Source organism: Mastomys coucha, unplaced genomic scaffold, assembly GCF_008632895.1.
Source record: "Mastomys coucha isolate ucsf_1 unplaced genomic scaffold, UCSF_Mcou_1 pScaffold7, whole genome shotgun sequence".
NCBI classification, from domain to species: domain Eukaryota; kingdom Metazoa; phylum Chordata; class Mammalia; order Rodentia; family Muridae; genus Mastomys; species Mastomys coucha.
The window spans coordinates 78324046-78351452 of NW_022196913.1; the positions used below are offsets into that span (position 1 = coordinate 78324046).

The window sequence follows — 27407 nt, forward strand, 5'->3', positions numbered from 1 at the left end:
GCCAGTCTCCAGATAGAACTCAAACACAGGAACCACACTCATGGCAACAATGTTGACATGCTGTGTCATCTGTGGCTCTTCTCCGAAGACCAGTTCAGCCATGAGGTAGATCTGGGGCAATAGAAATATAGGTTATGTATTGTTAAGGAGAACTCATGGTCCTCAAATCCACCAGCCACAGATGAGGCTGCCTAGAGTAGATGACCAACAGACTTGAACCACATGCTGCTCCTTGATACCAGGGCTGTAAGCACATGTTGTTTCTGGGACAAGAGCTGTTAGAATCTGCTCAGTATTAGGTTTTGCCAGTCTGATGCTGAGTTCCAGGGCAAAGTTCTGTTATTACTATCCCTTGATACCTCTAGTGGATAGAGACTTGACCCATACTCTGGTGCCTAGTGTTGGAATACCACTGGAGCAGGCATTTCCAGGGCAACCGAGAATCATGCTAAGATGGACTGAACCTAATTTATAGTTTCTAGTACTTGAACATTTTCAAGGTTGCATTCTGGTCTATAGTACAGCTGATGGAAATACAAGCAGAAATTTGAGATGGCTTGGGTATTGCCATGGCAGGTGTCCTTTATGGTAATAATGGTGTTGCCTGAGTTTCCGGGGTTTGCCGTAGATACAGTCCTTTAGCTATCAAAGCTGTTGCCTTTCGGTCATGTCTGAGTATTCTGGCTATGGGAACCTCCAGAGTCCTGCAGGAGGGTCTCCAAAGTTCACAGAGGGTGGCAGTCTTGTGTGTATCACCGGTTCACATGCCTCTGTCCAAATAGATGTAGAGGCTGCATCTAAAAACTGTATCCTTGATATTGGGACATTTCTTTGTTCCAGGTGTTCTATCTTCTTTAGGCTCAACAACAGCCTCTAGGACAAAGTCAACTGTTACCTTTCATGTATTCCTTCTTGGTAGCTTGCACATTCCTGTTTCCTTATTTGAATTTGAGTATAGTGATGGTCACAGTCTGCAGAGTTAGCCTGTGGGTGCCAGCCTAGGGGAGTGGATTTTGGAATTTTACTTGGCCCTTGGTTCTACCAAGACATACATGGTAGGGTTAAATCTAAGACTTGTACCTAATTCCTCTTTCCTCCCTAAGCAGGAGGAAACTTGCTCCAAGTTGAAAGAGGGGTTATTTGTGTAACTTTAGACTTCCTGATACTTACTATTTATTTCTTTATAATAACTTATTTTATGTTCACTAGTGTTTTGCCTGCATGTATGTCTGAGGATGACAGAAGCCTTGGAACGCCTTGGAACTGGAGTTACAGACAGTTGTGATGTGTTAAAGACATCTGGGTGCTGAAAATTAAACCCGGTCCTTTGAAAGAGCAGCCAGTGCTCTTAGCCATTGTGCCATTTTTCTAGCCCCCAACTTCCAGCTTTTTCAAGTGTCCTTTATTTGGTGCTCTAGGCCTTTAGTTGGTAGGGAGCCTACGTCTATACTCGTGGACTTTTACATGATAAAAGGTATGTGGCTAAAAGAATGTCCCTAGCCTGTTCCATTCTATGCCTACCCTGCCTTTGGGGGCGAAAAAGAAGCAATAAGTGGTGATTTCTTATACTCATTCTTCCTATTGGTAAGACAGCACAATCTCTCCTAGTTTAGCCAGAGGTAAGTAGGAGTCAGAGGCAAAATCAATAATTTCAGACCAGCATCAACATGGATCAATGTGCATACAATTGTCAGGAAACACACTTTTATAGTTACAAGTCATTTAAAATTCCAGTTTAATTTATTTTTATGATAGAGATAATATTTAATATTACACCTATCTCTTTTATTTCTGTATTAGCTTAGAATTTTGGTTGTTATTGACTAATGTGAACATTTAAAAAATTATTGCTGCTAGAGACATTTTGATTGTCATTTGTCTTACTTTTTCCTATCCTTAATTAGTATAAGTTCAATGTCATAATTTTCATATGAAATTCAGTATGAACCATGTGACTTTGTGATGTTTTTTAATCTTAGAAAATATTTCAGTGATAACCAATGACCTATACTGTAAAACTATTTTTAAAGAAAACTGGTTATAACATGTATTAGAATTGTCAAATCCTTATGTTTTACAAAGGAAAACAATTTCCATAGGGACTGAGTTAATTTCATGATAGCCAACAAGATAACAATATATAGGATTAAAGGTTTCTATCACAGTTTCAATGTTTCTCAAGATTTTAATTAGAAAACATGGCTGGGAACAGGTTTAAAACTGAACAGAATTTGTTTATCTCTGAACTCTGGAAGTACATTCAGATTTAAGAGAATCCTAAATTTTAAATATTGGGACTCAAGATCCAATTCTTTTTCTGTCTTAAATTTTCCTGCTAGATGTTGAGTATCATTGGGGAAGGCTCCTCCAAAACTTTCGGTCTTAGATTTAGTTTTCATCATCTCTGAGAGGTGCATAGAAACCCTTAGGTATGAAGCAGTGACAATGTCTCAGAACTATCCAACAAATGTAGGAAAAGTCAATGTGACCATTGTGGTGTTCATTGTAATCGTGGAACTGGCATGCAAGTTAGCACTGCTGATTGTGGCTCAACCCTGGGAGGCGGAAACCCAAACCACAGGTCTGGGGGCAGACTTCTCTCTTCCAAGAAGGAAGAGAAAGACGAAGCCAAAATCACATACTTGTTGTTGCCTTCAGAACACATTTTCTGTTTTTTTTTTTCACTCAAGATTAAGTAACCTAAAAATTAGCCTAATAATTAGTTCTTCCCTGACATTTTTAGAGAACAGACATAGATTAAAGGTGAAGCAAGTGATTAATTTCTATCAGTTACTTTAAACTTGCTAAAGAAATGTTGCTGTAAAGTAACAAAACCGTATAATTCATTTTGATCACTTATGTTAAAAATCATATCCACCTTCAAAAGACCATCCTGACCTCACTCTTTAATTTGCTTATTTATCCTCATGGTCTAAGACATGCTGTTTAGTTGATATTCTTTTTCACTGGAGTGCTTAATAAAAGAATAGTATATTTTAAATATCAGGTCATATAGAAATAGTTATTGAAATTTATCAGTATTCTTTTACAAGGTTCAGAACTCCCAGTGTCTTTGATCTTTTTCTGGGTCATAATTTCATTTTGGCCTAGCACTAGCAAATAGCACACTCTATGTCTTTCGTACTTTGGCTTTAATATGTCTTTGGCAGAAGGCATTTGTAGAAAAATGTAGGGAAATAACCAGCAAGAAGTTAAGAATATTTATTTATTGAAGAAAACTTTTTCTTTCTTTCTTTCTTTCTTTCTTTCTTTCTTTCTTTCTTTCTTTCTTTCTTTCTTTCTTCCTTCCTTCCTTCCTTCCTTTCTTTCTTTTCTTTCTTTTTTCTTTCTTTACTTCTTTCTTTGTTTATTCTTCAAGCAAAATTGTTAAGAAGAGTTATTTTATGGAAGTTTGTTTCTTCCTATTTTTAGAAACATCCCTGTAAATTTCCATCTCTAATTTAATGTTTTTGTAATGTAAATATGTAGATTTTGTGCTCTCTTTTTGAGAATGGTACTGGGGAGAAAATGATTGTATCACCAAGTTTGAAGACAATCTGCAGGAGTCCAATTTGTACTATTTCACTCATCTTAAGGGGTTAAGGAAAAAACCTATCTGTCTTCCAAAGAATACTTTGTATAGGTAAATGATGGGGCTGAGTGATCATAATCCAAGCAATGAGATAGTTGGAGATAGCTAAGGAGCAGGACACGCATCCTCCTGATGTGCAGGTGTTAGGTGCTATTTTATGTGTGAGACTGAATGAACATTCTATCACCTGAAAGATAATGCTTTTAAAGTTATCTTCATGAAGTCAGACCAGAATATGCATAATGTAGAAATAATTGGTGTTGACTTTCAGCTTTGTGTTCAGATATATGTGTCAGTGTTGTGTTTCATGCATCTCTCTATTGGAAAGTAAACAGCCAGGAGTATTCTTTACCCTAAATTTTGGTATATCGAAGGTTCCCAAATTAATTTTTGTAATTACTTAATTTTATGACCTTGTTCCCCCCGTTTCAGCTGGAGTTTCAGGTGTGGCCCACTGCACTCAGCTCTCCGCATTTAAATAAAATATATTTTATTTAATTTTGGTTTGAGCTGGTAGTGTTCCTAGTGATTCTCTATGGTTCACAATGAATTCTTTTAGGAAAAATCCTCTAGCAAAGGTTTTGTTTGTACTGCTGCTCTTCTGAGCTTCAGGGTAGGCAGGGGGGCCATAGGGGTTAGTGCTCTTCTGAGCTTCAGGGGGTTAGTGTTTGGAGATGCTTACACTCTCTTCTCAAGAAACAGCCTGGCTTTGAATTATCCTCTTCGTCTCAAACAATAGTCTCCTCCACAAAAATGGAAGAGTTAAATTCTAAAATTACCCTTAAAAACCAATGAATTAGTACAAAATATTTCCCCTAGTTGGCAGACTTACAGGGTCGGTGTGATCAATACCTCCTCACTGAAGGAGCACTCTTGACATCTTGCTACTTCAGAGGAGTAGTTTAGAAAGTTATAAGTGTATTTTTTAGTATAAAATACAAATAAATAAAATTGTAGTGATTACATTTTAGATAAATTATTAATTATTTAATGTATTTAAACATACATAACTTTAAACATAGTGTGAAACATGCCTGTACTTACTTTACTTAATAAATATTGTGTATCTTTTGTATTCCTGGTGTTGGGAAAACTTAACTAAAATCACAATCCCTACTAGTAAAATTCATACTTGAGCATATGAAAACAGATAAAACTTTTAAAACATGTAACTGTCATAGTTTTTTAATTGTCATAATTCCATGGTGCTAAGTGAGTAAAGGGATGAAACAATAAAGTTAGTTTAGGGGATTAGTCCTGAGCGCAATCAAAGAAAGAGCAGCTGAAGTGTTTAATAGGGTGGGGAGGGCTCACTTTCTAGAGTCAGGGAGATCTGGGCAAAACTGGAAGAAAGTCTCTAAGCTGGTGGTATACGTCCAGAGCTCTGGGAGTGGTGAGGTCAGGAGGGGAGAGGAGGGCAACCTAGGCAACATAGTGAAGCCCAGCCTGACCTTTGCTTAGAGAAGAAAGTAAGGGAAAGAGAGTGGAAGGAATAGTAAATAAGAGGAAGTTTGATACTAATCTGTCACTTGGAGTGATTGTGAAATATACCAGGCTTCAAAAGTTGCAAGAGGCAAAACACACTTTGTGAAAATTGGTTGTTTTATTTTATTTGAACTGTGGATTTCATCTGGTTGTATTTTATTATTATTTAACATCCATTTGGAAAATAGTTATATTGAATTTTTATTCCTTTTGTCAGATTTTATAGATCTCTATAAGGCATTTTAAAGATTTTTTTTTTAATTCTTTAATCCTTTTTTTTTTATAGTCCAGTCTTCATCCCTCTCCTGGTCTGCCCTCGACTTCTCCCCATCCCATACCTCTCCCCTTCTCCAAGAGGATGTCCCCACCCCCTGCCCCCACCCCAATAGACCTCCCCACTCCCTGGGGCCTCATGTCTTTCCAGGGTTAGGTGCATCTTCTCTCACTGAGGCCAGACCAGGCAGTCCTCAGCTGTATATGTGTCAGGGGCCTCATATCAACTGCTGTATGCTGCCTGGTTGGTGGCTCAGTGTTTGAGAGATCTCGGGGGTCCAGGTCAGTTGAGACTGCTGATCTTCTCATGGGACTGCCCTCCTTCTCAGCTTCTCTAGCTTTTCCCTAGTGCAACTGCAGGGGTCCCCAGCTTTGGTCCATTGGTTGGGTGCTAGTATCTGTTTCTGACTCTTTTAGCTGCTTGTTGGGCCTCTCACAGGGGAGCCATGCTAGGCTCCTGTCTGCAAGCACACCACAGCATCAGTAACAGTGTCAGGGACCTGGGCCTCCCCTTGAGCTGGATCTTAATTTAAGCCTGTCACTGGGCCTCCTTTCTCTCAGGCTCTTCTCCATTTTTATCCCTGTAGTTCTTTTAGACAGGGAGAATTCTGGGTCAGAGCTTTTAACTATGGGATGGCAACCCCATCTCTCCCTTGACTGCTTCTTTCTGTTGGAAGTGTGCTCTACAAGTTCTCCCTCCCCACTGTAGAGCACTTCATCCAATGTCCCTCCCTTTGACTCCTGAAATTCTCTCACCTCCCAGGTCTCTGGTACATTCTAGAGGGTCCACCTACCTCCTACCTCCCTAGGTTGCCTGTTTGTATTCTTTCTGCAGGCTCTCAGGGCTTCAGTCCTGTTTTCCCCAATACCTGATTATGTTCCTCTGTTTCCCTCCCTGTCCCCTCTCCAACCTTGGTCCCTCCCTCTTTCTGCCTCCCATGATTGCTTTCTTCTCCTTCCCAAGTGGGATTAAGGCATCCTCACTTGGGCTTACGGTTTGTTAACCTTCTTGAGTTCTATGGATTTTAGAGTTCCGGGTATACTGGTTTTTTTTTTTTGTTTTTTTGTTTTTTTGTTTTTTTTGATAATATCCACTAATTAGTGAGTGCATACCATGTATGTCCTATTTTGGTCTGAGATACATCACTCAGAATGATATTTTCTAGTTCCCATCCATTTGTCTGTAAAACTCATGATGTCCTTGTTCTTAGTGGCAAATAGATTCCATCGTATAAATGAACCACATTTTCTTTATCTGTTCCTCTGTTGAAGAATATCTGGATTCCTTCCAGCTTGTGGCTATTAAATAAGGCTGCTATGAACATAGTGGAACACGTGCCCCTGTGGCATGATGGGGCATGTTTTGGGTATATGCCCAAGAGTGATATAGCTGGGTCTTCAGGTAGATCTATTTCCAATTTTCTGAGGAACCTCCAGATTGATTTTCAGAGTGGTTATATGAGTTTGCAAGCCCACTAGCAATGGAGGAGTGTTCTTCTTTCTCCACATCCTCATCAACATGTGCTGTTACCTGAGTTTTTGATCTTAGCCAGTCTGATTTGTGTAATGTGGACTCTCAAGGTCCTTTTGATTTGCATTTCCCTAATCACTAAGGACTTTGAACATTTATTTAGGTGCTTCTCAGCCATTCGAGATTCCTCTGTTGTGAATTCTCTGTTTAGTTCTATACCCTATTTTTTGATTGGGTTGTTTAGCTTCTTGGTTTCTTTATATATTTTGGATATTAGCCCTCTATCAAATGTGGAGTTAGTGGAGATTTCCCCCCCTCCCCCCAATATTTAGGTGGCTGATTTGTCTTATTGGCTATGTCCTTTGCCTTATAGAACCTTTTGAGTTTCATGAGGTCTCATTTATCAATTCTTGATCTTAGAGCATGAGCCATTAGAGTTCTGTTTAGGAAATCTCCCCCTGTGCCAATGAGTTCAAGGCTATTTCCCACTTTCTCTTCTATTAGATTCAGTGTATCTGGTTTTAAGTTGAGGTCCTTGATCCACCTGGACTTGGGCTTTGTGCAAGGTGACAAATATGGATCTATTTTTGTTTTTCTACATACAGACTGCCATTTAGACCAGCACCATTTATTAAAGATGGGTGCTTTGGTCTTTCTTAGAAAGGGGAACAAAATACTCATGAGAGCAAATATGGAGACAAAGTGTAGAGCAGAGACTAAAGGAAAGGCCATCCAGAGACTGTCCTACCTGGGGATTCATCCCATATAGAGTCACCCAACCTCAACACTATTGTAGATGCCAAGAAATGCTTGCTGAAAGGAGCCGGATATAGCTGTCTTCTCAGAGGCCATACCGGAGCCTTACAAATATAGAGTTGGATGCTCATAGCCAACCACTGAACTGAGCATGGGGTCCCCAATGGAGGAGTAACGGAAAGGATTGAAGGAGCTGAAGGGGTTTGCAACCCCATAGGAAGAACAACAATATCAACCAGCCAGACCCCTCAGAGCTCCTAAGGACTAAGCCATCAATTAAGGACTACACAGGGCTCCAGCTGCATATGTAACAGAGGATAGCCTTCCCAGGCATCAATGGGAGGAGAGGCCCTTGGTCTTATGAAGGCTTGATAGGTGTCCCAGTGTAGGGGAATGGAGGGTGGGTAGGTTGGGAGTAGGTGGGAGGGTGTAGGAACACCCTTATAGAAGCAGGGGGAGGGGATGATGGAATAGAGAGTTTCTGGGAGTGGTGGAAAACAGGGAGGGGGATCTGGGGGAAGGGGATAACATTTGAAATGTAAGTAAAGAAAATATCCAATTTAAAAAAAAAAGAATTGTTTTCGCTATTCTAGGTTTTTTGTCTTTCCAGATTATTTTGAGAATTGCTATTTCCATGTCTTTGAAGAATTGTGTTGGGATTTTGACGGGGATTGCATTGAATCTGTAGATTGCTTTTGGTGGGATGGCCATTTTTGCTATGTTAATTCTCTACCAATCCATGAGCATGGGAGATCTCTCCAATTTTTGACATTTTCGATTTCTTTCCTAAGAGATTTGAAGTTATTGTGATATAGGTTTGGTTAGAATTGCCCCAAGATAGTTTAAATTGTTTGTGACCATTATAAAGGGTATTGTTTCTCTAATTTCTTTCTCAGCCTGTTTATCATTTGTATAAATGAAGGCTACTAATTCATTTGAGTTAATTTTGTATGCAGCTACTTTGCTGAAGTTATTTCTCAGCTGTAGAAGTACTCTAGTAGAATTTTCAGTGTTTCTTACGTATACTGTCATATCATCTGCAAATAGTGATACCTTGACTACTTCTTGTCTCTGCTTTTAGTGAGATTGCTTCAAATATCTCCTCATTTAATTTAATATTGGATATGGGTTTGCTGTGTATTGATTTTATTATGTTTAGCTATAGGCCTTGAATCCTGATCTCTCCAATACTTCTAACATGAAGGGGTGTAGTATTTTGTCAAATGCTTTTTTTGCATCTAATAAAATGATCATTTTTTTCCTCTAAGTTTGTTTATATAGTGGATTACATTAATGGATATTTGTATATTGAACCAACCTTGCATCCCTGGGATGAAGCCTACTTGATCTTGATGAATGATGGTTTTGATGTGTTCTTGGATTCAGTTTGCAAAAATTTTATTTTATATTTTTACATCAACATTCATAAGGGAAATTGGTCTAAAGTTCTCTTTTTTGGTTGGGTCCCTGTGTAGTTTAGGTATCAGAGTAATTGTGGCTTCATAGAATGAATTAAGTAGTGTTCATTATGTTTCTATTTTGTGGAATAGTTTGAGAAATGTTGGTATTAGCTCCTCTTTGGAGATCTGGTAGAATTCTGTACTAAAGTCATCTGGCCCTGGGTTGGGAGGTTTTTAATGTCTTCTTCTGTTTCCTTGGGGGATATAGACCTATTTAGATAGTTTACCTGCTCTTGATTTACTTTGGTACATGGTATCTGTCTAGAAAATTATTCATTTAATCTAGACTTTCCAGTTTTGTTGAGTATAGGCTTTTGTAGTAGGATCTGATGATTTTTTGAATTTCCTTTGTTTCTGTTGTTATGTCTCCCTTTTCATTTCTGATTTTGTTGATTTGGATACTGCCTCTGGGCCCTTTAATCAGTTTCACTAGGTGGTATATCTATTTTTCGCTAGGGGTGTATCTATTGTATTGATTTTCTTAAAAACGTACAAACAAACAAACAAACCATCAAAACTAAAAACCATCTTTTTAGTTTTGTTGATTCTACGTGTAGTTCTCTTTGTTTCTATTTGGTTGAGTTTGGCCTTGAGTTTGATTATTTCTTGCCATCTATTCCTTTTGGGTGTGTTTACTTCTTTTGATTTAGAGCTTTCAGATGTGCTGTTAAGTTGCTAGTGTAGGATATCTACAATTTCTTTACCAGGGAACTTAGTGCTATGAATTTTCCTCTTAGTACTGCTTTCATTGTGTCCCATAGGTTTGGGTATGCTGTATCATCATTTTCATTGAATTCCAGGAAATCTTTAATTTCTTTATTTCTTCTCTGACCAAGTTATCATTAAGTAGAGAATTGTTCAGTTTCCATGGGTATGTGGGTTTTCTGTTGTTTTGTTGTTATTGATGACCAGCATTAGTCTGTGATGATCTAATAAGATGCATAGGATTATTTCAATCTTTTTGTATCAATTGAGGCTTATCTTATAACCGATTATATGGTCAATTTTGGAGAAGGTACCGTGAGGTGCTGAGAAGAAAGTGTATTCTTTTGTTTTAGGGTGAAATGTTCTATAGATATCTGTTAAGTCCATTTGGTTCATAACTTCTGTTAGTCTCACTGTGCCTTTGTTTAGTTTCTGTTTCCATGATCTGTCCATTAGTGAGAGTGAAATGTTGAAGTCTCCCACTATTATTGTTTGGGGTTCAGTGAATGTTCTGAGCTTTAGTAAGGTTTCTTTTATGAATGTGTTTCCCTTGCATTTGGGGCATAGATGTTCAGAATTGAGACTTTCTCTTAGTGGATTTTTCCTCTGATGAATATGAAGTGTCCTTTCTCATCTTGCTTGATAACTTTTGGTTGAAAGTCTATTTTATTGGATATTAGGATGGCAGTTCCAGCTTGTTTCTTGGGACCATTTACTTGGAAGACTTTTTTTCCAGCCTTTTACTCTGAGGTAGTATCTATTTTTGTTTTCAAGGTGTGTTTCTTTTATGCAGCAAAATGATGGATCCTGTTTGCATATCCAGTCTGTTAGCTTATGTCTTTTTATAGGTGAATTGAGTCCATTAATATTGCAAGATATTAAAGACAGATGATTGTTAGTTTCTCTTATGTTTGTTGTAGGTGGCATTATGTGAATGTGACTCTCTCCTTTTGGCTTTGTTGTGAGATGATTAATAGCTTGTTTTTTTCTTTGGTGTAGGTACTTTTGTTGTATGTATGATGGCACATACTTAATTTCAAGCCCTAGGGAGGTAAAGGTAGTTGGATATCTGGTAGAGGCAGATGGATATCTATGAGTTCCAATTTGGTCTACATAGTGAGTTCTTGTAGATCCAGGGCTATGTAGAGAGAGCCTGCCCTCCAAAACAAAACAAACAAAACAAAAACCAAAGAGAAGAGAGAGAAAGAGAAAGAGAGAAAAAGCATGAGAGAATCACTCTTCCCCCTACTCCCCACAATGCTTCTAAGACCTAACCAAAGTGTAGAATAAAATTTTGTAGATCAAGAAGGCACAATTGATTGAATTGCACTACCATAGATTCTGTAGACTCATGCTTACATTTGATGACTTAGAGACTAAAAAAACAGTAAAATACTGCTTGCTGTCTCTTTGTTCATCCCTCAAAAATTGCCATATATATAGATATGAACATAGTATGAACATATATGATTATGAGAATACATATTCATTTTATATAAGTTATTTGAAATGACTTAGATATATAGGTTTTCAAAAACTAATGTTAACTTTTAGATAATTTGGGTTTTCATTTTAATTGGGTTTTGAAACTGTAGGGTTTTTTTTAAAATTAATTTATTTTTTACACTCCATATTCCATTCCCCACCACCCCGCCATCCACCCTCCTATTGCTCCACATCCCACACCTCCTCCCCACCCGCCCTGTCTCCATGTGGATGCCCCTGAGAAACTGTACTGTTTTTATCTTTGGGGGGTGACAGATTTCAAATAACGAAATGGAGATGTTGACATTATATCTTAAATGAGGAAAATTGTATTTATACTCAGTATCTAGCCAAGTCCTTCATTCATGGAGCATATTTTAAAAAATTTTTGCAAAATCTGTTTCTTTTTTAACTTTGGGAGAAACATTGTCCTTTTGGATTAAAAGTTTACTAAAATCTTAAGAAGTTGTTACAGAATGGGACTGCCATATGTTTTAATGACAAGAGCTGAACAACAGAATTACTAATCAATTATAGTGATATTGTATAGTCATTTTTAAAAATATGGTTTATATAGGGGAAAGTGTTTTATAAAGCTGGCACATAGTGCCCAGAAATGCCTTGGATCCGGATTGTGTTCGTTTCAGTGTTGTGAGGCCCTAATCAGCTAAGTACCATAATCCTCCTTCGAGTACATTCTTACTTGACCTGTAGCTATATACAGCCACACAGTAACAACATTAAAAATAGCCATGCCTTAACAGGTCTGTCACTAAAATCTTGTATGGTTCCTCCTTGAATGGATGCTGTATTATGTGTAACTTTCAGTAGTTGAGTTTTGTAATAAAATGATTACAAGCAAAGAGAGTCTTTCAGATCATCTGATTAAGGATGGCCCCTATGATTTTGCTAGGGTTAGAAGGATTAAGAGAAAGCACTGCCTGGCATAATGTTGATGGATTTTCATCAGTGTGATGCTTCATGCTCGACAGATGTGCATTGGTTGAACAAAGGTAAAAATAAAAATGCTCAATAGTAATTGTTATGTGTAAAAATATTTTCATGCATTTTACTAGTATAACTTGCTTTGCTAAGCTTTTAAAAAAGGAACTATAGGTGTGATGTGTGTATGTGGCGTGTTACACATGATCATATACTTTGTTTAAATTCTTGATGTGCTATAGTTTAAAAGCTTTGAATTTTTACTTTAAGAGCAAAATTATATCTAAACTATAAAGTTAGCATTAAAGAATTTTATCATGAAGTATTCTTTTCATTCAATTTTGCAGGGTCCATGTTTCACAAAGCATTTAGAAAGATGGACGTATCTTTTCAGATTTTTAAATCTTTGAATTTCACCTGTCATTCCAAAAATGACAGTTACTAAGTGAAGAAAGAAAGTGGCTGCTTTTCTGATTTTTTATTTTCAATGTGGTTCATTATATATTTATTTATAACATGGCTGTTTTTAAATGATCTTTACCATAAGAATTTTTACTGGAATACATAGTTAGTGCTAAGTTGCAGTAATGCAAAATTCAAATGTATAGGATGACTTTCAGTGTCACTGTGATTCCTAAAGTTTCATATATCATTAGTTAAGAGGTAAAAATATACAAATATTAAGGCTAATCTATTCATGTGTTCTCTCACTTTCCTTATAAATGTTTTCAGATATCTACTGCTGTATTTTCAAAAGTTTGATGGTTAATCCATAGATATGTTAAGTATTATATGTAGTATCATTAACACAAATCACTTAAGATAGCCAATGAGAATTATAATAAAAGCAAGAAGAATTAATAAACAATATATAAACTAAAACTGATATTAGATATTAGAACAGTAACATATTTGAAAAAAGGGTTGGTTTGGTTTTTTTTTTTTTTTGGCATTTTCTCATCAGTCACCATGATTTTGCAGACATGAAGTTTTAAATAGGTAGTTGATAGGTTTTCTTGCTCAAATTATTTTGCATAGTCATATAAACATTTATAATCAAACATCTGGTGCATTACACAAGGAGAATATTTAGAAATAGACTGGATAGTTATTCGACCTTATCAGAAATTCTAAGCAATGACAGAAATGCTACTTGGTTAAATAGTATATAGGAACTTTCAAATGTGAGTTTTATTAATGGGTTCCTGTTAAGATTACTTTAATATGGTAAATGAGAAAAAGAATTCTGGCTTATTTGGGTTAATAGTGAGAAGTAGACCTAAAGCAAATATAAGTATGTGTAAAATGATTCATGATGTCCTGAATAGTTATTTTCTTGTCACAATATTGTTTAACATGTTAGAGTAACTGAGAGTGGATTATTTATTTTCAAGAGTCCTACTATGGGGTGTTATCTGGCTTCTGGCAGAGTTTGAACATACTGAAGTGCAATGTACTTCAAGTTTTATTTTAAGCAGCAGGGTCAATTGTCCTCCCATTTTAAGTTTTCACCCACCATTTCATTGTTTACTTTATCTGATAGAAATTAGCATGTATATCTGCTTCAGTATTTCCAGCATATGACATAATCTTTACAACAAAGCGATTGCTAGTTTACTATTGAATTTAAGTTTCCTAAGAATGATCTAAAAAACCATGAGTTTTAGTCAGGGACTGTATATTAATGATTTTTTTCTGTGGAACTGAATTCTACCATCGCAGGTAAATTTTTCTTCTTTTTTGTTTGAAGTTAGAATCGTCTGTTAAGGAGACTCACTATCTTTATACTTATTTTCAAAACGTTCATGTTGCTTGTTCAAGATAAGAAATTGTCTTTTTTAAGAGTTCTATAATACTAAGCATGTTTTTAAATATTCTACTGGGACCCTTTTATTTAAGCAAACTAACTTGATGAAGCTTTGGTACCAGTGTCATGAGACTGTCACTCCTCAGCTCCTGAGAAATGTGCAGGAAGATTTAGGTTCAGCTTCTTATCAGGGACAATCTTCTATTCTTTTATGTTCCTCATTTATAATTCAGTGCAGATCATTAGTAGTCACCCAATATATGTTTGTTAGAATAATCTGAGTAAAGGTGTATAATCCATATCTCTTACTTGAAAATACAGATGCTCCAAGATTAGCATTTTGTCAAGGTGCAGCAACTGTAACTGAGAAATTCTGATCCAGTAACTACAGTATAATGATTTTACGATGCTTTCTCCTTTAGTCATTTGTATAAAAATAATGTCAAAAGTAAATTGAATGGTATATAGCATGTACATTCATGATACGTGTGTACCCACAGGTGCCTCCACACACGTGTCGTATAGCAATCTATATATTATGGTATTATTTTTAAGCCATGTCTTTCATGGGAAAGAAGACCTAAAGATCTACCTGAATTTATCCATCCATCTGGCAGTGAATCAGTAAAGTCTAATTTTTTTTATAATAGATTTTTTATTGGCTAAGTAAGCATTTTCTGTAATACAAATGCACAGAGCTTTACATAGGCATTTTTTCTTTTTCTTTTTTAATTTGATATTTCCTTTATTTACATTTCAAATATTATCCACTTTCCCTGTTTCCCTCCCTCTGGGAAACCTCCTATCACATCCTCCCTCCCTCTGCTTCTATGAGGGTGTTCCTCCACCCACCCACCCACTCCCGTCTCCCGCCCTTGATTCCCCTACACTGGGGCATCTAACAAGCCTTCATAGGACCAAGGACCTCTTCTTCCATTGGTGCATGACAAGGCCATCCTCTCCTACATATGCAGCTGGAACCATGTGTACTCTTTTGTTGATGGCTTAGTCCTTGGGAGTTCTGGGGGGTCTGGTTGGTTGATATTGTTGTTCTTCCTATGGGATTGCAAACTTCTTCAACTCCTTTAGTCCCAACTACTCTATTAGGGACCCCGTGCTCAGTCCATGGTTGGCTGCGAACGTTCGCCTCTGTATTTGTAAGGCTCTGGCAGGGAATATCTTCTCATAGTCTTTTTCTTTGGTTTCTAGACAAAGAAGTCCATCGGTGTCCAGGGATCAAAATCGAAGATACGAGCAAAGTGAAGAAAGAGAGGAATACTCACAGTATGTTCCTTCAGATAGCACAATGCCTAGATCTCCATCAGATTATGCTGATAGACGATCTCAACGTGAACCTCAATTTTATGAAGAACCTGGTCATTTAAATTACAGGGATTCTAACAGGAGAGGCCATAGACATTCCAAAGAGTATATTGTAGACGATGAAGATGTGGAAAGCAGAGATGAATATGAAAGACAAAGGAGAGAGGAGGAATACCAGGCACGCTATAGAAGTGATCCAAATTTGGCCCGGTATCCGGTAAAGCCACAACCCTATGAAGAACAAATGCGGATCCACGCTGAAGTGTCCCGGGCACGACATGAGAGAAGGCACAGTGATGTTTCTTTGGCAAATGCTGAACTAGAAGATTCCAGGATTTCTCTGCTAAGGATGGATAGACCATCAAGGCAAAGATCTGTATCTGAACGTAGAGCTGCAATGGAAAACCAACGATCGTATTCAATGGAAAGAACTCGAGAGGCTCAGGGACAAAGTTCTTATCCACAAAGGACCTCAAATCATAGTCCTCCTACTCCTCGGAGGAGCCCTATACCGCTTGATAGACCAGACATGAGGCGTGCTGACTCCCTAAGGAAACAACACCACTTAGATCCCAGCTCTGCTGTGAGGAAAACGAAGCGAGAAAAAATGGAAACCATGTTAAGGAATGATTCTTTGAGTTCAGACCAGTCTGAGTCCGTGAGGCCGCCCCCACCAAGGCCTCATAAATCCAAGAAAGGAGGTAAAATGCGCCAGGTTTCACTGAGCAGCTCAGAGGAGGAGTTGGCATCCACACCGGAGTATACAAGCTGTGATGACGTGGAGATTGAGAGCGAGAGTGTGAGTGAGAAAGGTAAGCTCTCCTGCCCACAGCCCGTGTGCTCCCTGCAACGGCTTTCTTTCAGTCATAAACTTCTCAGCAAACACTCACTAGCTGCTGCCACTTGTATTTCAAGTATTTTAAAGGTGTTGGCCATGTTAGAAAAATTCTCTATTACAAAACTTTTTAATCCATGTATAAAAACAAACAATGCTTTAAAGATTGCTTTCTTGCTTTTTTACTGAGGTTTCCTGCATCCTTAAATGGCATAGCATAGTTACACATACTTAACAGTTCTAGTTTTAAAAATAATTTTTTTTACATTTATCTGGAAAATTAGGAATGTGTTTATAATAGAACATTTAAAACATTGCTCAGATATTTTAAAGAACGAAATTTCACTATATCCCTTCCCTGAAAAAGGACTGCTGTTATGTTGGGCAGTGGTGGCTCACGCCTTTAATCCCAGCACTTGGGAGGCAGACACAGGCAGATTTCTGAGATTTCTGAGTTTGAGGCCAGCCTGGTCTACAGAGTGAGTTCCAGGATACCCAGGGCTAGACAGAGAAACCAGAGAGAGAGAACTGCTGTTATACTTAGGTTTCAACCTTTTCTCTCAGTGTAGAGTTTTCAGATTTATAAACTTAATATCACACCGTAGATAGTTTTGTATCCCTTTTAATAGCTATCATTGTAAGTTTACTTTCAAGTTATTTAATATTTTTTAGAAATGTAAGTGACTGCACTGTTGTTCTATCATAGGAATATATCATTAACTAAATATTTCTTTGAAGTGTAGAAATTTCTTTTAAATGCTTATTCTTTATGTATAATTTTTGCCTACATATCTGATTGTGTGGATATGTGTGTATGTTTGAAGTTTGGAGTTTGATAGCTTTAATTCATATTTTAGAGTTGCTTTCCAGAAAGGTTCTTAACATTTTTTTTTCACTCTTATCCTGGATGCTTTAACTTTTTATTTCACACCACCAATTTTTTATCTATTGAGAAAGCCACAAAAATACTGTATCTCCTGATCTGAATGTTACATAGTTTCATTGTGATATGGATGTGTAACATTCAGTATCTCCTAGGAGTCATCATTCATCCCTTTATTCTCTCTGCGCACTTCCCTTCAGGATATTTACTAGTTTTCTCTTATCAATTTATAAAAATTGTTTTAAAAATAGGATTTTGTCTCCTCTATTATTTCATTAAATTTATTTATTTAGATGCTAGTTTATTAATTTTTGATCATTTGGGAGTAGTATTCTTAGTACAGTTATAGTTTGTTGATTTTTATTCTCATTATACCCATCCTTAGATATAATCTTATTCATCTTCAAATCTATTAAATAGTTAGCTATATATTTTCTTTCTAAAATTATTTTTAACCATTAATCTTTTGTTTTTTTCTGGAATTTATTTTGCTATATGGTAAAGTCTATCAGACTGGTGAGTATATGACATGAGTTCCTCATGTCAGCCCCTGCTTCTCCTTTCTCTCAGTTTGTCATGTTTGATAGTCAGCCCTTTTCTCTTTTATAATAATCAACTGTAATAAGCAGAAGAATTCAGGAAGTCATGCAGATTAAAGTGATTTATCCTAAAGCATAGGTACCAATGCTATACAAATCAGTAGCTGTTCCTAAGTAAAACCCAGAAGAGTTGAATTAAAAAAATAATAATTATCAAGACATGATTGTATTTGCAGGAAAAATGATAAAAGTTTTCATCATAAAAAGGAAAATATGAATAGAGGCTTATTTTTTATTCCTATATAGGAATAAAATATAATACATACTATATTGAAATGTACCACACAGTGTAATAAATTTAGTAACGACTAGAGTATCAAAAGTATTCTTACAATACCTTATTTTATAAAGTTAAGAGTTATAAAAAGAATAGCTAAGAATTGTGAAGGGTAATTCACTTGACCATATATTTACAAAATAAAAATAATTGGAAGTGTGGCTTGACAGAAAACTTAATAGTTGCTAGAGGAGTTTAATATAGCATATTTAAAAAGTCACAATTAATAATATCTAATGTCAGTACTGTACAAAAGAGGACATAAAATTTTAAGAAAGCGAATCAGGGAAATGCATGTGCAATGAAAAAATTAAGTTACAGCTTTAGTTCACTTCCAGTTGTGAACTATGAGAATATGGAGTTAATAGAAATACAAATTCTAAAAGAGAACTGTAAATCTCCATCAGTTTTTTAAGAACATGTAGAAATTTTATTTTTTTAAAAGAAATAGCCTTTAAGCATATTTAATAATGGTAATTTTTTACATTTGTGTGGGATATATATTATACTAATAGATCAAAACCAATAGTAATATTACGTGGTTTGTTTCATATTACATCTGTTAGATAGTTTATGTATCCTTTACTTAAATAAAACCTTCATTTAAAGAACAAGAATATATTTTCATAAAACTCATAGAGGTGTATCATGTATTGTCTGAAAGATTTCTATGTGGTAGCCATGTAGTGGTAATTTTTGTCCTAAGGTTCTACATTACTGACATTACAAACTCCCATAAATTTTTGTGTTTGTTAAACTTACACACGATACTGCTGAGCACAAGTATAACACACATCTTATGTAGAGAGAAACTACATGTCATTCATATGCATATTTTTCTCTAACTTGAACTCCTGGTGCCCATACTTTTACAGGGTCCTACTTGTTGTCTGTCTAATAATTTGTTTCACAGAGATCAGTTTTTGCTAATATACCCGCCCTAGGCACAAATTTGGAGGAAGAACTGTGAAATAGTGAGGAGAAAGGGTCGCTGCTGAGCCTGGAGATTTATCTCAGAGAGGATGCTCGGATTCTAGCTTGACTGTGCATCATTAGGATAGCATTTTTATTTGTGAAAAGGTCTAAAGTCTAGAAGGAGTCTGTAAGCACAGCCCAGTCTTCTAGTTCCTAGCCACTGCTGGTGTTTAGCTACTGCACTGCACTTCCTTCCTAACTGAAGTAGCTTTGTCAGCAGCCCCTGAACACACACTTTTTTCTCAGACGTTTTGAGGTGTTGTTCTGATGAAGATCAATAAAATTTTCAAAGATATCATCCTTTTGTTTTGTCTAGTATAAATAATTTCAAAGAAAGTGTTTTATATCAGTCAGTCTTGCCATTGTCTTTGCTTTCTGTCCTCGTTATTTAAAACACTGATCTCAGATCTTTGCAAGGCAAATTTGAACCAAGTAGCCTAATTTAAAATTTTTTATCTAATAATGAACATGTAGCATAACCTTCTTCTTAATCCTGAATGTGTCCTCTACACAGATGATATTCTTGCTGTTTTAACAATAAAGGCTCATCTTTCAGCTCAAAACAGCTTTAATTTTTTTTCATTTTGCTTTTCTTTTGGCTGGCCTGTCTGTCTGTCAGTCTGCCTTTCATCCTTTCTTCCTATTCTTCCTTTCCCTCCCTCCCTCCTTTCCTTCCTTTCTTCTTGTTTTCTCTCTCTTTCTCTCTTTCTTTCATTTCTTTCCTTCCCTCCCTTCCTCCCTTCCTTTATTTAATAATGTCTTAGAGACATTATTAGGGCATTGATGCTTTTGACATTAATTTGCTGCTTAGGTTAGCTGCAACTAATTTGAATACCCAGAATTTCGCTCATTTATAATCATTGTTATTTTGCTTATATTTTACTGTGATGCTAACAATAACTTGTGTGTGGTTGTTTGTTTATTTAAAAGTGAAAGGGGGTTTAAGAGGAAGGGCATCTCTTTCTCAGCCTAAGAGATTCAGGCATGGGTGTGCCATTCACTGAATATACATACAATCTTGCTCTGCCTTTTAGAGCACTCTAGGTGGGGGCTGGAGAGATGGCTCAGCAGTTCCTGCAGAGAATCTCAGTCAGTTCCCAGCACCCATGTGGTGGCTGACAATAATTTGTAAATCCAGCTCTAGGATATCTGATGCCCTCTTCTGCCTCTGCCGGCACTAAGTATATATGCACACTTAGTTCTATGTCCTTAACAATAGCATATTGTTTTGTAATTTGGTTACTGAAGAAACAAAATTAAACTATATAAACACACATATGATAATTAACAAGTAGCAGGTACTTTGATAATTTTTAGATTACTTATTTAATGTTCCTTAGAAGTCAATAATTCTACAAGATGATTCTCCAGGGTTTTGGATAAATAAGAAATTATGGTTATGTGGATTGTGTTGGTTTTACCTGTTACAGGATCTGCCCTGTGTTAAATCTCCTCATTGCTGTTTAAGAAGGATACATTGTTTTTAATTGGTGAGGTGTAATTTGAGCTATAATTCAATGCCTCAGTAAATGTAAAGCATCTATTTCTCATTTTTCTGCCAAGAACTTTTTCCGTGCCTATTATTTAGAAGGTGTTGGATTGGATCCAGTGGAGAATGTAGAGGTAAATAGCATTCTTTCTCACCTCAAGAAATTAAGAATGAAATTCCTAGATACATAGACTTCTGAAGAGTCATTCATTCTATACTCTAATTTTTCTGTGCATCATTTGTTTTAGAACACTTACCTTTTATTTTAGTTTAATGTGATATTCTAACCTTCCAGAATTTTAAATTAATTACCTGCCCTATTTGTGTTCATCTAAGTAATTACAAGGTGATTGAAATAAATCTTTATGCTCTTGCTATAGTGTCCCTGAATTTACCCATTTAATGTTCTTGAAATTTGATTTTTTTTCATAAGCTTTATAATGTACTTTTTGTTATTTTTATTTTCTTCCTTAATCATCACCATCAGTTGTTGGTCTTTGATAGTTGTGTGTTTTATGAGATAGTCTCATGCACTGAAGTGTTTCACAGCATCCCTAGTCTCTGCCTCCTAGGTTCCAATCACACTCCAGGCCACTGTGACAACCATAAGTATGGCTAGGTACTACCAGGCATCCCTTTTGGAGCAGAATCCAGATCTTCATTCCTTACCTCTATTGCCTGCCCTCCACTTCCCTTTCTCAATTCTCCTTATTGAGTTGCTCACAACTAAGATCTATTTAAGAAAAGAGTGAAAAAATGGAGCAGAGCAGAAAATATCAGGTAAATTCACAGATAAGGATAGTGGTCCAGTAACATGCTTGTTATATGTGTTTGTGTAAATTTGTGCATGCATATGTGTAAGCATGTTCTATAGTTTGACCACGTAAAGTTGCATAATCATTCTTTGATTTTTTCCAAGGAATTATTCTAGGACACTCACCATCAGACACCTTAATATGCAAATGTTTAATTGTTTTTGAATCTAGAATGATGGTACTTATATATAATCTGTACACACCATCCTGTGCCTCTTACATCTTGAAACATACAGTGTATATGTATTTACAGAGTGTTATACTATTTTATGGTGAATAATGACAAGACATATGTCAATATGTGCTTGTGGCAGCCACAATCAAAGTATTTTCAATTTTAGTTATTTGTTTTTGTGATTGAAATCTAGCAGTGCCAAGCTGTTTCACATGTGCACAACTGTTAAGCCTTCTGTTAGAACCTTGGGATTTACTTGGTGCCATGGTTCCCTATCATGCTCATTTATACCTAGAGTCAGGTTTAGGACTGGTGTTTGACTACTACTTGATGGAAGTTCTATTCGTTTTTTAATTAAACTTATCTTACTCATAATGTAGGATATTTCAACTTTATTATGTAGTCATATCATTAATCATCCTCCTAACTGCACAAGGATAGCCCTTTGAAGCACTTATTTCAGTATCCTCCTAACTGCACAAGGATAGCCCTTTGAAGCACTTATTTCAGTATCCTCCTAACTGCACAAGGATAGCCCTTTGAAGCACTTATTTCAGTATGGAATGCTTTAGCTTTCTTTCCAGTACTTTATGCTATAGATTCTTAGTGGTTCTTTTCAATTTATTTTAATAAAGGTGGAAAGATTTTATATTTTGGAGACCAGACTTTTCAGAAAGAAGTTTTTAAACATATAAATCAGATACAAAAGGTGTTAGCTTTGTATTAGTCTCAGTTTAGGCCTCATTATCAACTGTGAAATGTATCCTCATAAAATCTCACAGTTTTAAAAGACTTTAGTGGGTTGACTATATATTTATAAAACAAGGCTACTAAAAGTTTAATATATATTAATAAATTAAAGAAAAAATTAATTTAAAATACCTGAGATAATTAAGCATATAAGGGTGTCTAAACCATGTAGACTTAAACCTCTTTGGGGAATTTTTAATAATTAGACTTTTCCAATTTATGCATAGGTATTTTCTAAAGACCTATACAAGAGAAATACTTTTAGAAGTCAAAGGCTTATTACCATGTGTATTAATTTTGTTGACAAAAATTTTATGGTAAATACTTATATCGTAGACTTAAAACTCTTTGTGGAATTTTTAATAGTTAGACTTTTCCAATTTATGCATAGGTATTTTCTAAAGACCTATACAGGAGAAATACTTTTAGAAGTCAAAGACTTATTGCCATGTGTATTAATTTTGTTGGCAAATAATTTTATGGTAAATACTTATATCAGTTGTAATGTTAATAGAGGACTTTGACTTATGAATAAATAGACTCAGTCATAGTGAACACACATGCACACACACACATGCACACACACACATGCACACACACACAGTTATGCTCCTCTTTTATTAGCATTATGAAATTATTCTATAATGTTTTTAAAAAGTATATGTGAAATCAAGTCCAATATCTATTATGAAAATCCTTTTAAAATGTGACTTTATGTGTAGTGGTGTTTTCCTGGTGTTATGTCTGTCCCTTAAAATGTAACTTTATGTGTATTAGTATTTTCCTGGTGTTATGTCTGTCCTTATAAATTGTGATTTTATGTGTACTGGTGTTTTTCTGGTATTATGTCTGTCCTTGTAAATTGTGACTTTATGTGTATTGGTGTTTTCCTGGTATTATGCCTGTGCAACACATATGTGTTTGGTAAATGCAGAAAACAGAAAAAGGCATGTATTTTCTGGAACTGAAGCTACAGACAATTTTGAGAAACATGTGGGTGCTGGGCATCAAACCCAGGTCTTCTAAGAAGAGTAGCCAGTGCTCTTAACTGCTGAGGCATCTCTCCAGCCTCAACCCCCAAATATTCTTCTTGACATTACATGTTTGTCATCATTTAATGGGTAACATTTTTCCATTCTAATAGTGTATAATGCAATGGCCACTGTTCTTAATTGTTGATCAGAATATCTAAAGGCGGCTTGCAGGTCCTTCCCATATAGGCTTCCCATCACAGCTACTTACTTAGTAAGTCAACAAAGTGAATATCTACAAGCAACTTAAATAGCAACTTGATGATACACAGTGATACCCTGCCTCCTTAGGAGCAAATCACAAGTCCCATGAAAAGAGTGGAAGACCATGGAGTAGGGAATATCAAAGCCACTTATAGTCATTCGTCTTCCCATGTCCAATAGCCTGAATGCAATACCATGGGATATCATTTGAAAACAAATGCCCTTTATAATATCTCCTGTAGAGAGCTGTTTATTATTGGCTTATATGGGAGTTTCCTCATATGCTAACTTGATTCTACAGAAAAGTTTTATCATTAATTCTCAAAATACTGTGCTTGGGACACATCATCAGTAGGCTTATGCGTTTTAGTTAGCTGTATGAAAATCATGTTATGTGACCCTTCCAGCAAGGCATATTGTCTATGCTACCTGAAGAAAAAAGGAACTCAACTCTGCAGTCAAGAAATCTATTTCACTCCAATCAGTTTAGAGTTTTCCAATACTCTCTTACTTGGAACCTTTTAAATTAATGAAGCCCATTAGCATTTTGTAAAACCTAAGTTGAATAGACCATATATTTGGAAATTCCATCATTTATCCTGAGAAATTAAAGAGAATAAACTACTAACATGAGAACCAACGTTGAAGAGAGGGCATGCTTTGTTTCATGAGGAAGATAATACCATCAACATCAATAGAACTATAGTTTTCAGTGAATGTTTGTGATTATTACCCCACTTCAACCTCTCAATAAGCTGCATCATTTAACAGTTAACTTCTTTTTATATAAATGATAAAATGAGACCCAATGTGTTAAGTGATTTGCTGAACTACAAAACTAATAAAGGGCAGAGTCATATCAGTACTTTAATATAGGTACTCTAGCTCCAATTTGAAACCCTGTTGTAAAATGCTATAATTTCTGTAACGTTATTATTTTAAAATAATGCTGAAATGAAGAGTTGAAGAATATCACAGTGCACTACATGACTTACATTTAAAACTTTTATTAACCTACTTATAACCAGTGATACAATATTTTTAATAAGCTCTTGCCTTCGTTTAATGATTGTAAGAAAAATCATTGTAAATAAGATAATCACACCTTTTCTCTCCATGTCTTTGCTACCTGAAGCAATTGGCTAGTTTGTATTTTCTAGAAAGATAAATGAATGAAAAAGCAACTTAGTCTAAGGTTTCAATCCTTTGATTATTCATAGCCCAGTCATTTTTGCACTCACAGAACAATTGGCTATCATACTGATTCGGAGTTTGGTATGCTTTCAATGTAACTTCTTCAGCAAACTGTCCATCATCTCCACAGCTTGTGGACAAGCACTGTATCATTTAATCAAGCACTTCCAACGATGGCTGTCTAAAAGACAGCAAAACCTTAGCTTAACTCTTCCAGTGAAGTAACAGTTGACAGGGGTGCGGGGAATTGCTAGCATGGAGCACTAAGAGCCTGTGCTGTGCCCTGCACTAAGAGCCTGCACTGTGCCCTGCACTAAGAGCCTGCAGTGTGCCCTGAACTAAGAGCCTGTACTGTGCCCTGCACTAAGAGCCTGTGCTGTGCCCTGCACTAAGAGCCTGCAGTGTGCCCTGCACTAAGAGCCTGTACTGTGCCCTGCACTAAGAGCCTGTACTGTGCCCTGCACTAAGAGCCTGTACTGTGCCCTGCACTAAGAGCCTGTGCTGTGCCCTGCACTAAGAGCCTGTACTGTGCCCTGCACTAAGAGCCTGTACTGTGCCCTGCACTAAGAGCCTGCAGTGTGCCCTGCACTAAGAGCCTGCGGTGTGCCCTGCACTAAGAGCCTGCGGTGTGCCCTGCACTAAGAGCCTGCAGTGGGCACTGCACTAGTTTCCTCCAGCACTGACACCTTGTATCCGAAAGGAGAAACAGACAGCACTGTGTCTGTAGTCCTCCTCCTTATCTGTCCTGGATAGGTCCCAAAAGTCCTAATGGATCCCAACCCATGGACAGTACTTAACTCTACAGTATACCATTTATCATTGTATGCATGTCTAGAGAGAATAATATATAAATCTAGCAAAACAAGACATTAATAATTATCACAACTAATAGAATATCAGTAATCCTGTAATATATGCAATGCAGTGTCTCTCACTAGTCACTTTGATTTGTTGCCTGACTCAGAACAGAAATTTAAATCTTAGAGACTTTTTTGTTCAGTTTTGAACTTCCACTAACCAATTTGGACTATGGTTGATTGTTCTACAGTGGTCACTTTAATGCCCACATTAATCCCCATCATTCCTACCTGTGCCAACACTAAGAAGACTTCAAAACACAACATACATGTGATTTCACTTATAAAACATTCTCTTAATGACACTTTGAGATTTGTTTTTCCTTTTAGCATTAATGCCTTTCAATATGTTTCAGATGTCAATAGTTTGCTCCCCTGCCTATTCAATAGTCTCCTTGTTCAAGTAATTATGAGGTAGCATCCTGTGATGTCCATATGTCAGTTTGTTTAGCTGTTACCTGTTATAGAATGTTTTTGCTATTTCAGTTTTGGAATTATATAAAGATATTCCCTTTGGTGATTTTTAAGTCAGCCTTTACTGTTGAGTACTTTAGCTTTTGGCTTCATGTTGTACTTTGCTTTGATTAAATTCCATCTATTCATCATTCTTAAGCTTTAAAAATATATTTTCACTATCAATATATAAATTGTTAGGATCATTTGATTTTTCTTCTTTTGACTTATATACATTGATTTTTTAAACACCTAAGTGTACTCTGTGTTCCTGACACAAACTTTACTTGATTTCTTCATTTGTGATTTTTTTTATGAGTATTTTTTAGGCATTCCCATGTCCATAGCTAAATGTATTGTTTTCTATTTCTTTTATCTTTTCCATTTGTATTTTTTGTTTCTGATGTTTTTCCTGTATTTCCATGACTTATTTGAACATTTTTAAAGATTGTATTTTAATTTTTCTATAGTTATTCTTTTTCATGATTTTTCTAATTGATTGCTTTAGCTAATATATTTCATGTGTACATTTTGCATACTACTAGCATTTATAGTTAACAAGTTAGAGATAAATATAGAAACCTTTCATTCATATGTTTGTCTATTTACTCCTAAATATTTTTGTATTTGTGTTGAAAATCAAAAATTAAATATTGTATATCTTGAACTTTCAATATTTAAACTGATTTAGAAAACTCAAGAAAACAGAATTTGATTGTATTTATCCATATTTTTACCTACCATGTTTCCTATTCCTAATATCATAGGCTTCTTGTCTTCTACCTCTGTGTCCTTAGCTAGTCTTCTTTTACCCATTCTTTTAGAGTCTGTCTGCTGGCGACACACCCACTTAGTTTCCTTTTTTTTGAGAATGTTGTTCATTCTTGAGAGATAATTTCATCGTATTCATAATCTAGGCTAAGTTCTTTATTATTTATTTTATTTTTTTACAGGCCAGTCTTTACCCTCCTTCTGTCCACAATCCCACAGTTCCTCATCCCATTCTTCCTCCCCACTGCCTCCAAAAGGTTGTCCCCACCCTCAACTTCCCCGCCCACACCTCCCCCCACCCCCCCAGGCCTCTCGACTCCCTGGGAACTCAAGTCTCTCCAAAGTTAGGCTCTTCTTCTCTCACTGAGACCAGCCTCAGCAGTCCTCTGCTGTATATGTGTCAGGGGACTCTTATCAGTTGCTGTGTGCTGCCTGATTGGTGGCTCAGTGTCTGAGAGATCTTGGGGGTCTCGGTTATTTGAGACTGCTGGTCTTCCTATGGGGTCACCCTCCTTCTCAGCTTCTTCCAGCCTTTCCCTAATTCAACCACAGGGGTCTCCAGCTTCTACCCATTGGTTTGACAATAAAAAACTACTGTTGTGTGGCTCCCTGTATCCTCCCATATTCTGATGAAACATTTGCTGTCATTTAGTGTAATTCTTTTCTATTTCCTATACTTTTTTGGTGTGTTATAATATTTAGTTTTTATTTTTTAGTTTGGCTAAGCTATATATTTGTATGGGTTTTGTATTCTTCTAGTTTAAACATATATAACATCCTCAGTGTAGCTTCCATCTTTC

At 36.3% G+C, this 27407-nt stretch overlaps 1 protein-coding gene across 50 annotated transcripts in view; it reads left to right on the top strand.

The window, feature by feature from the left end:
• Rims2 (regulating synaptic membrane exocytosis 2) overlaps positions 1 to 27407 on the top strand; it is a 516004-nt gene that overhangs the window by 235536 nt on the left and 253061 nt on the right. For all 50 annotated transcript variants that reach the window (XM_031358666.1, XM_031358693.1, XM_031358671.1 and 47 more), the window contains one exon: positions 15186 to 16111. In XM_031358666.1, coding sequence (XP_031214526.1) covers positions 15186 to 16111 — 926 coding nt within the window. The remainder of the gene's footprint in view (positions 1 to 15185; positions 16112 to 27407) is intronic.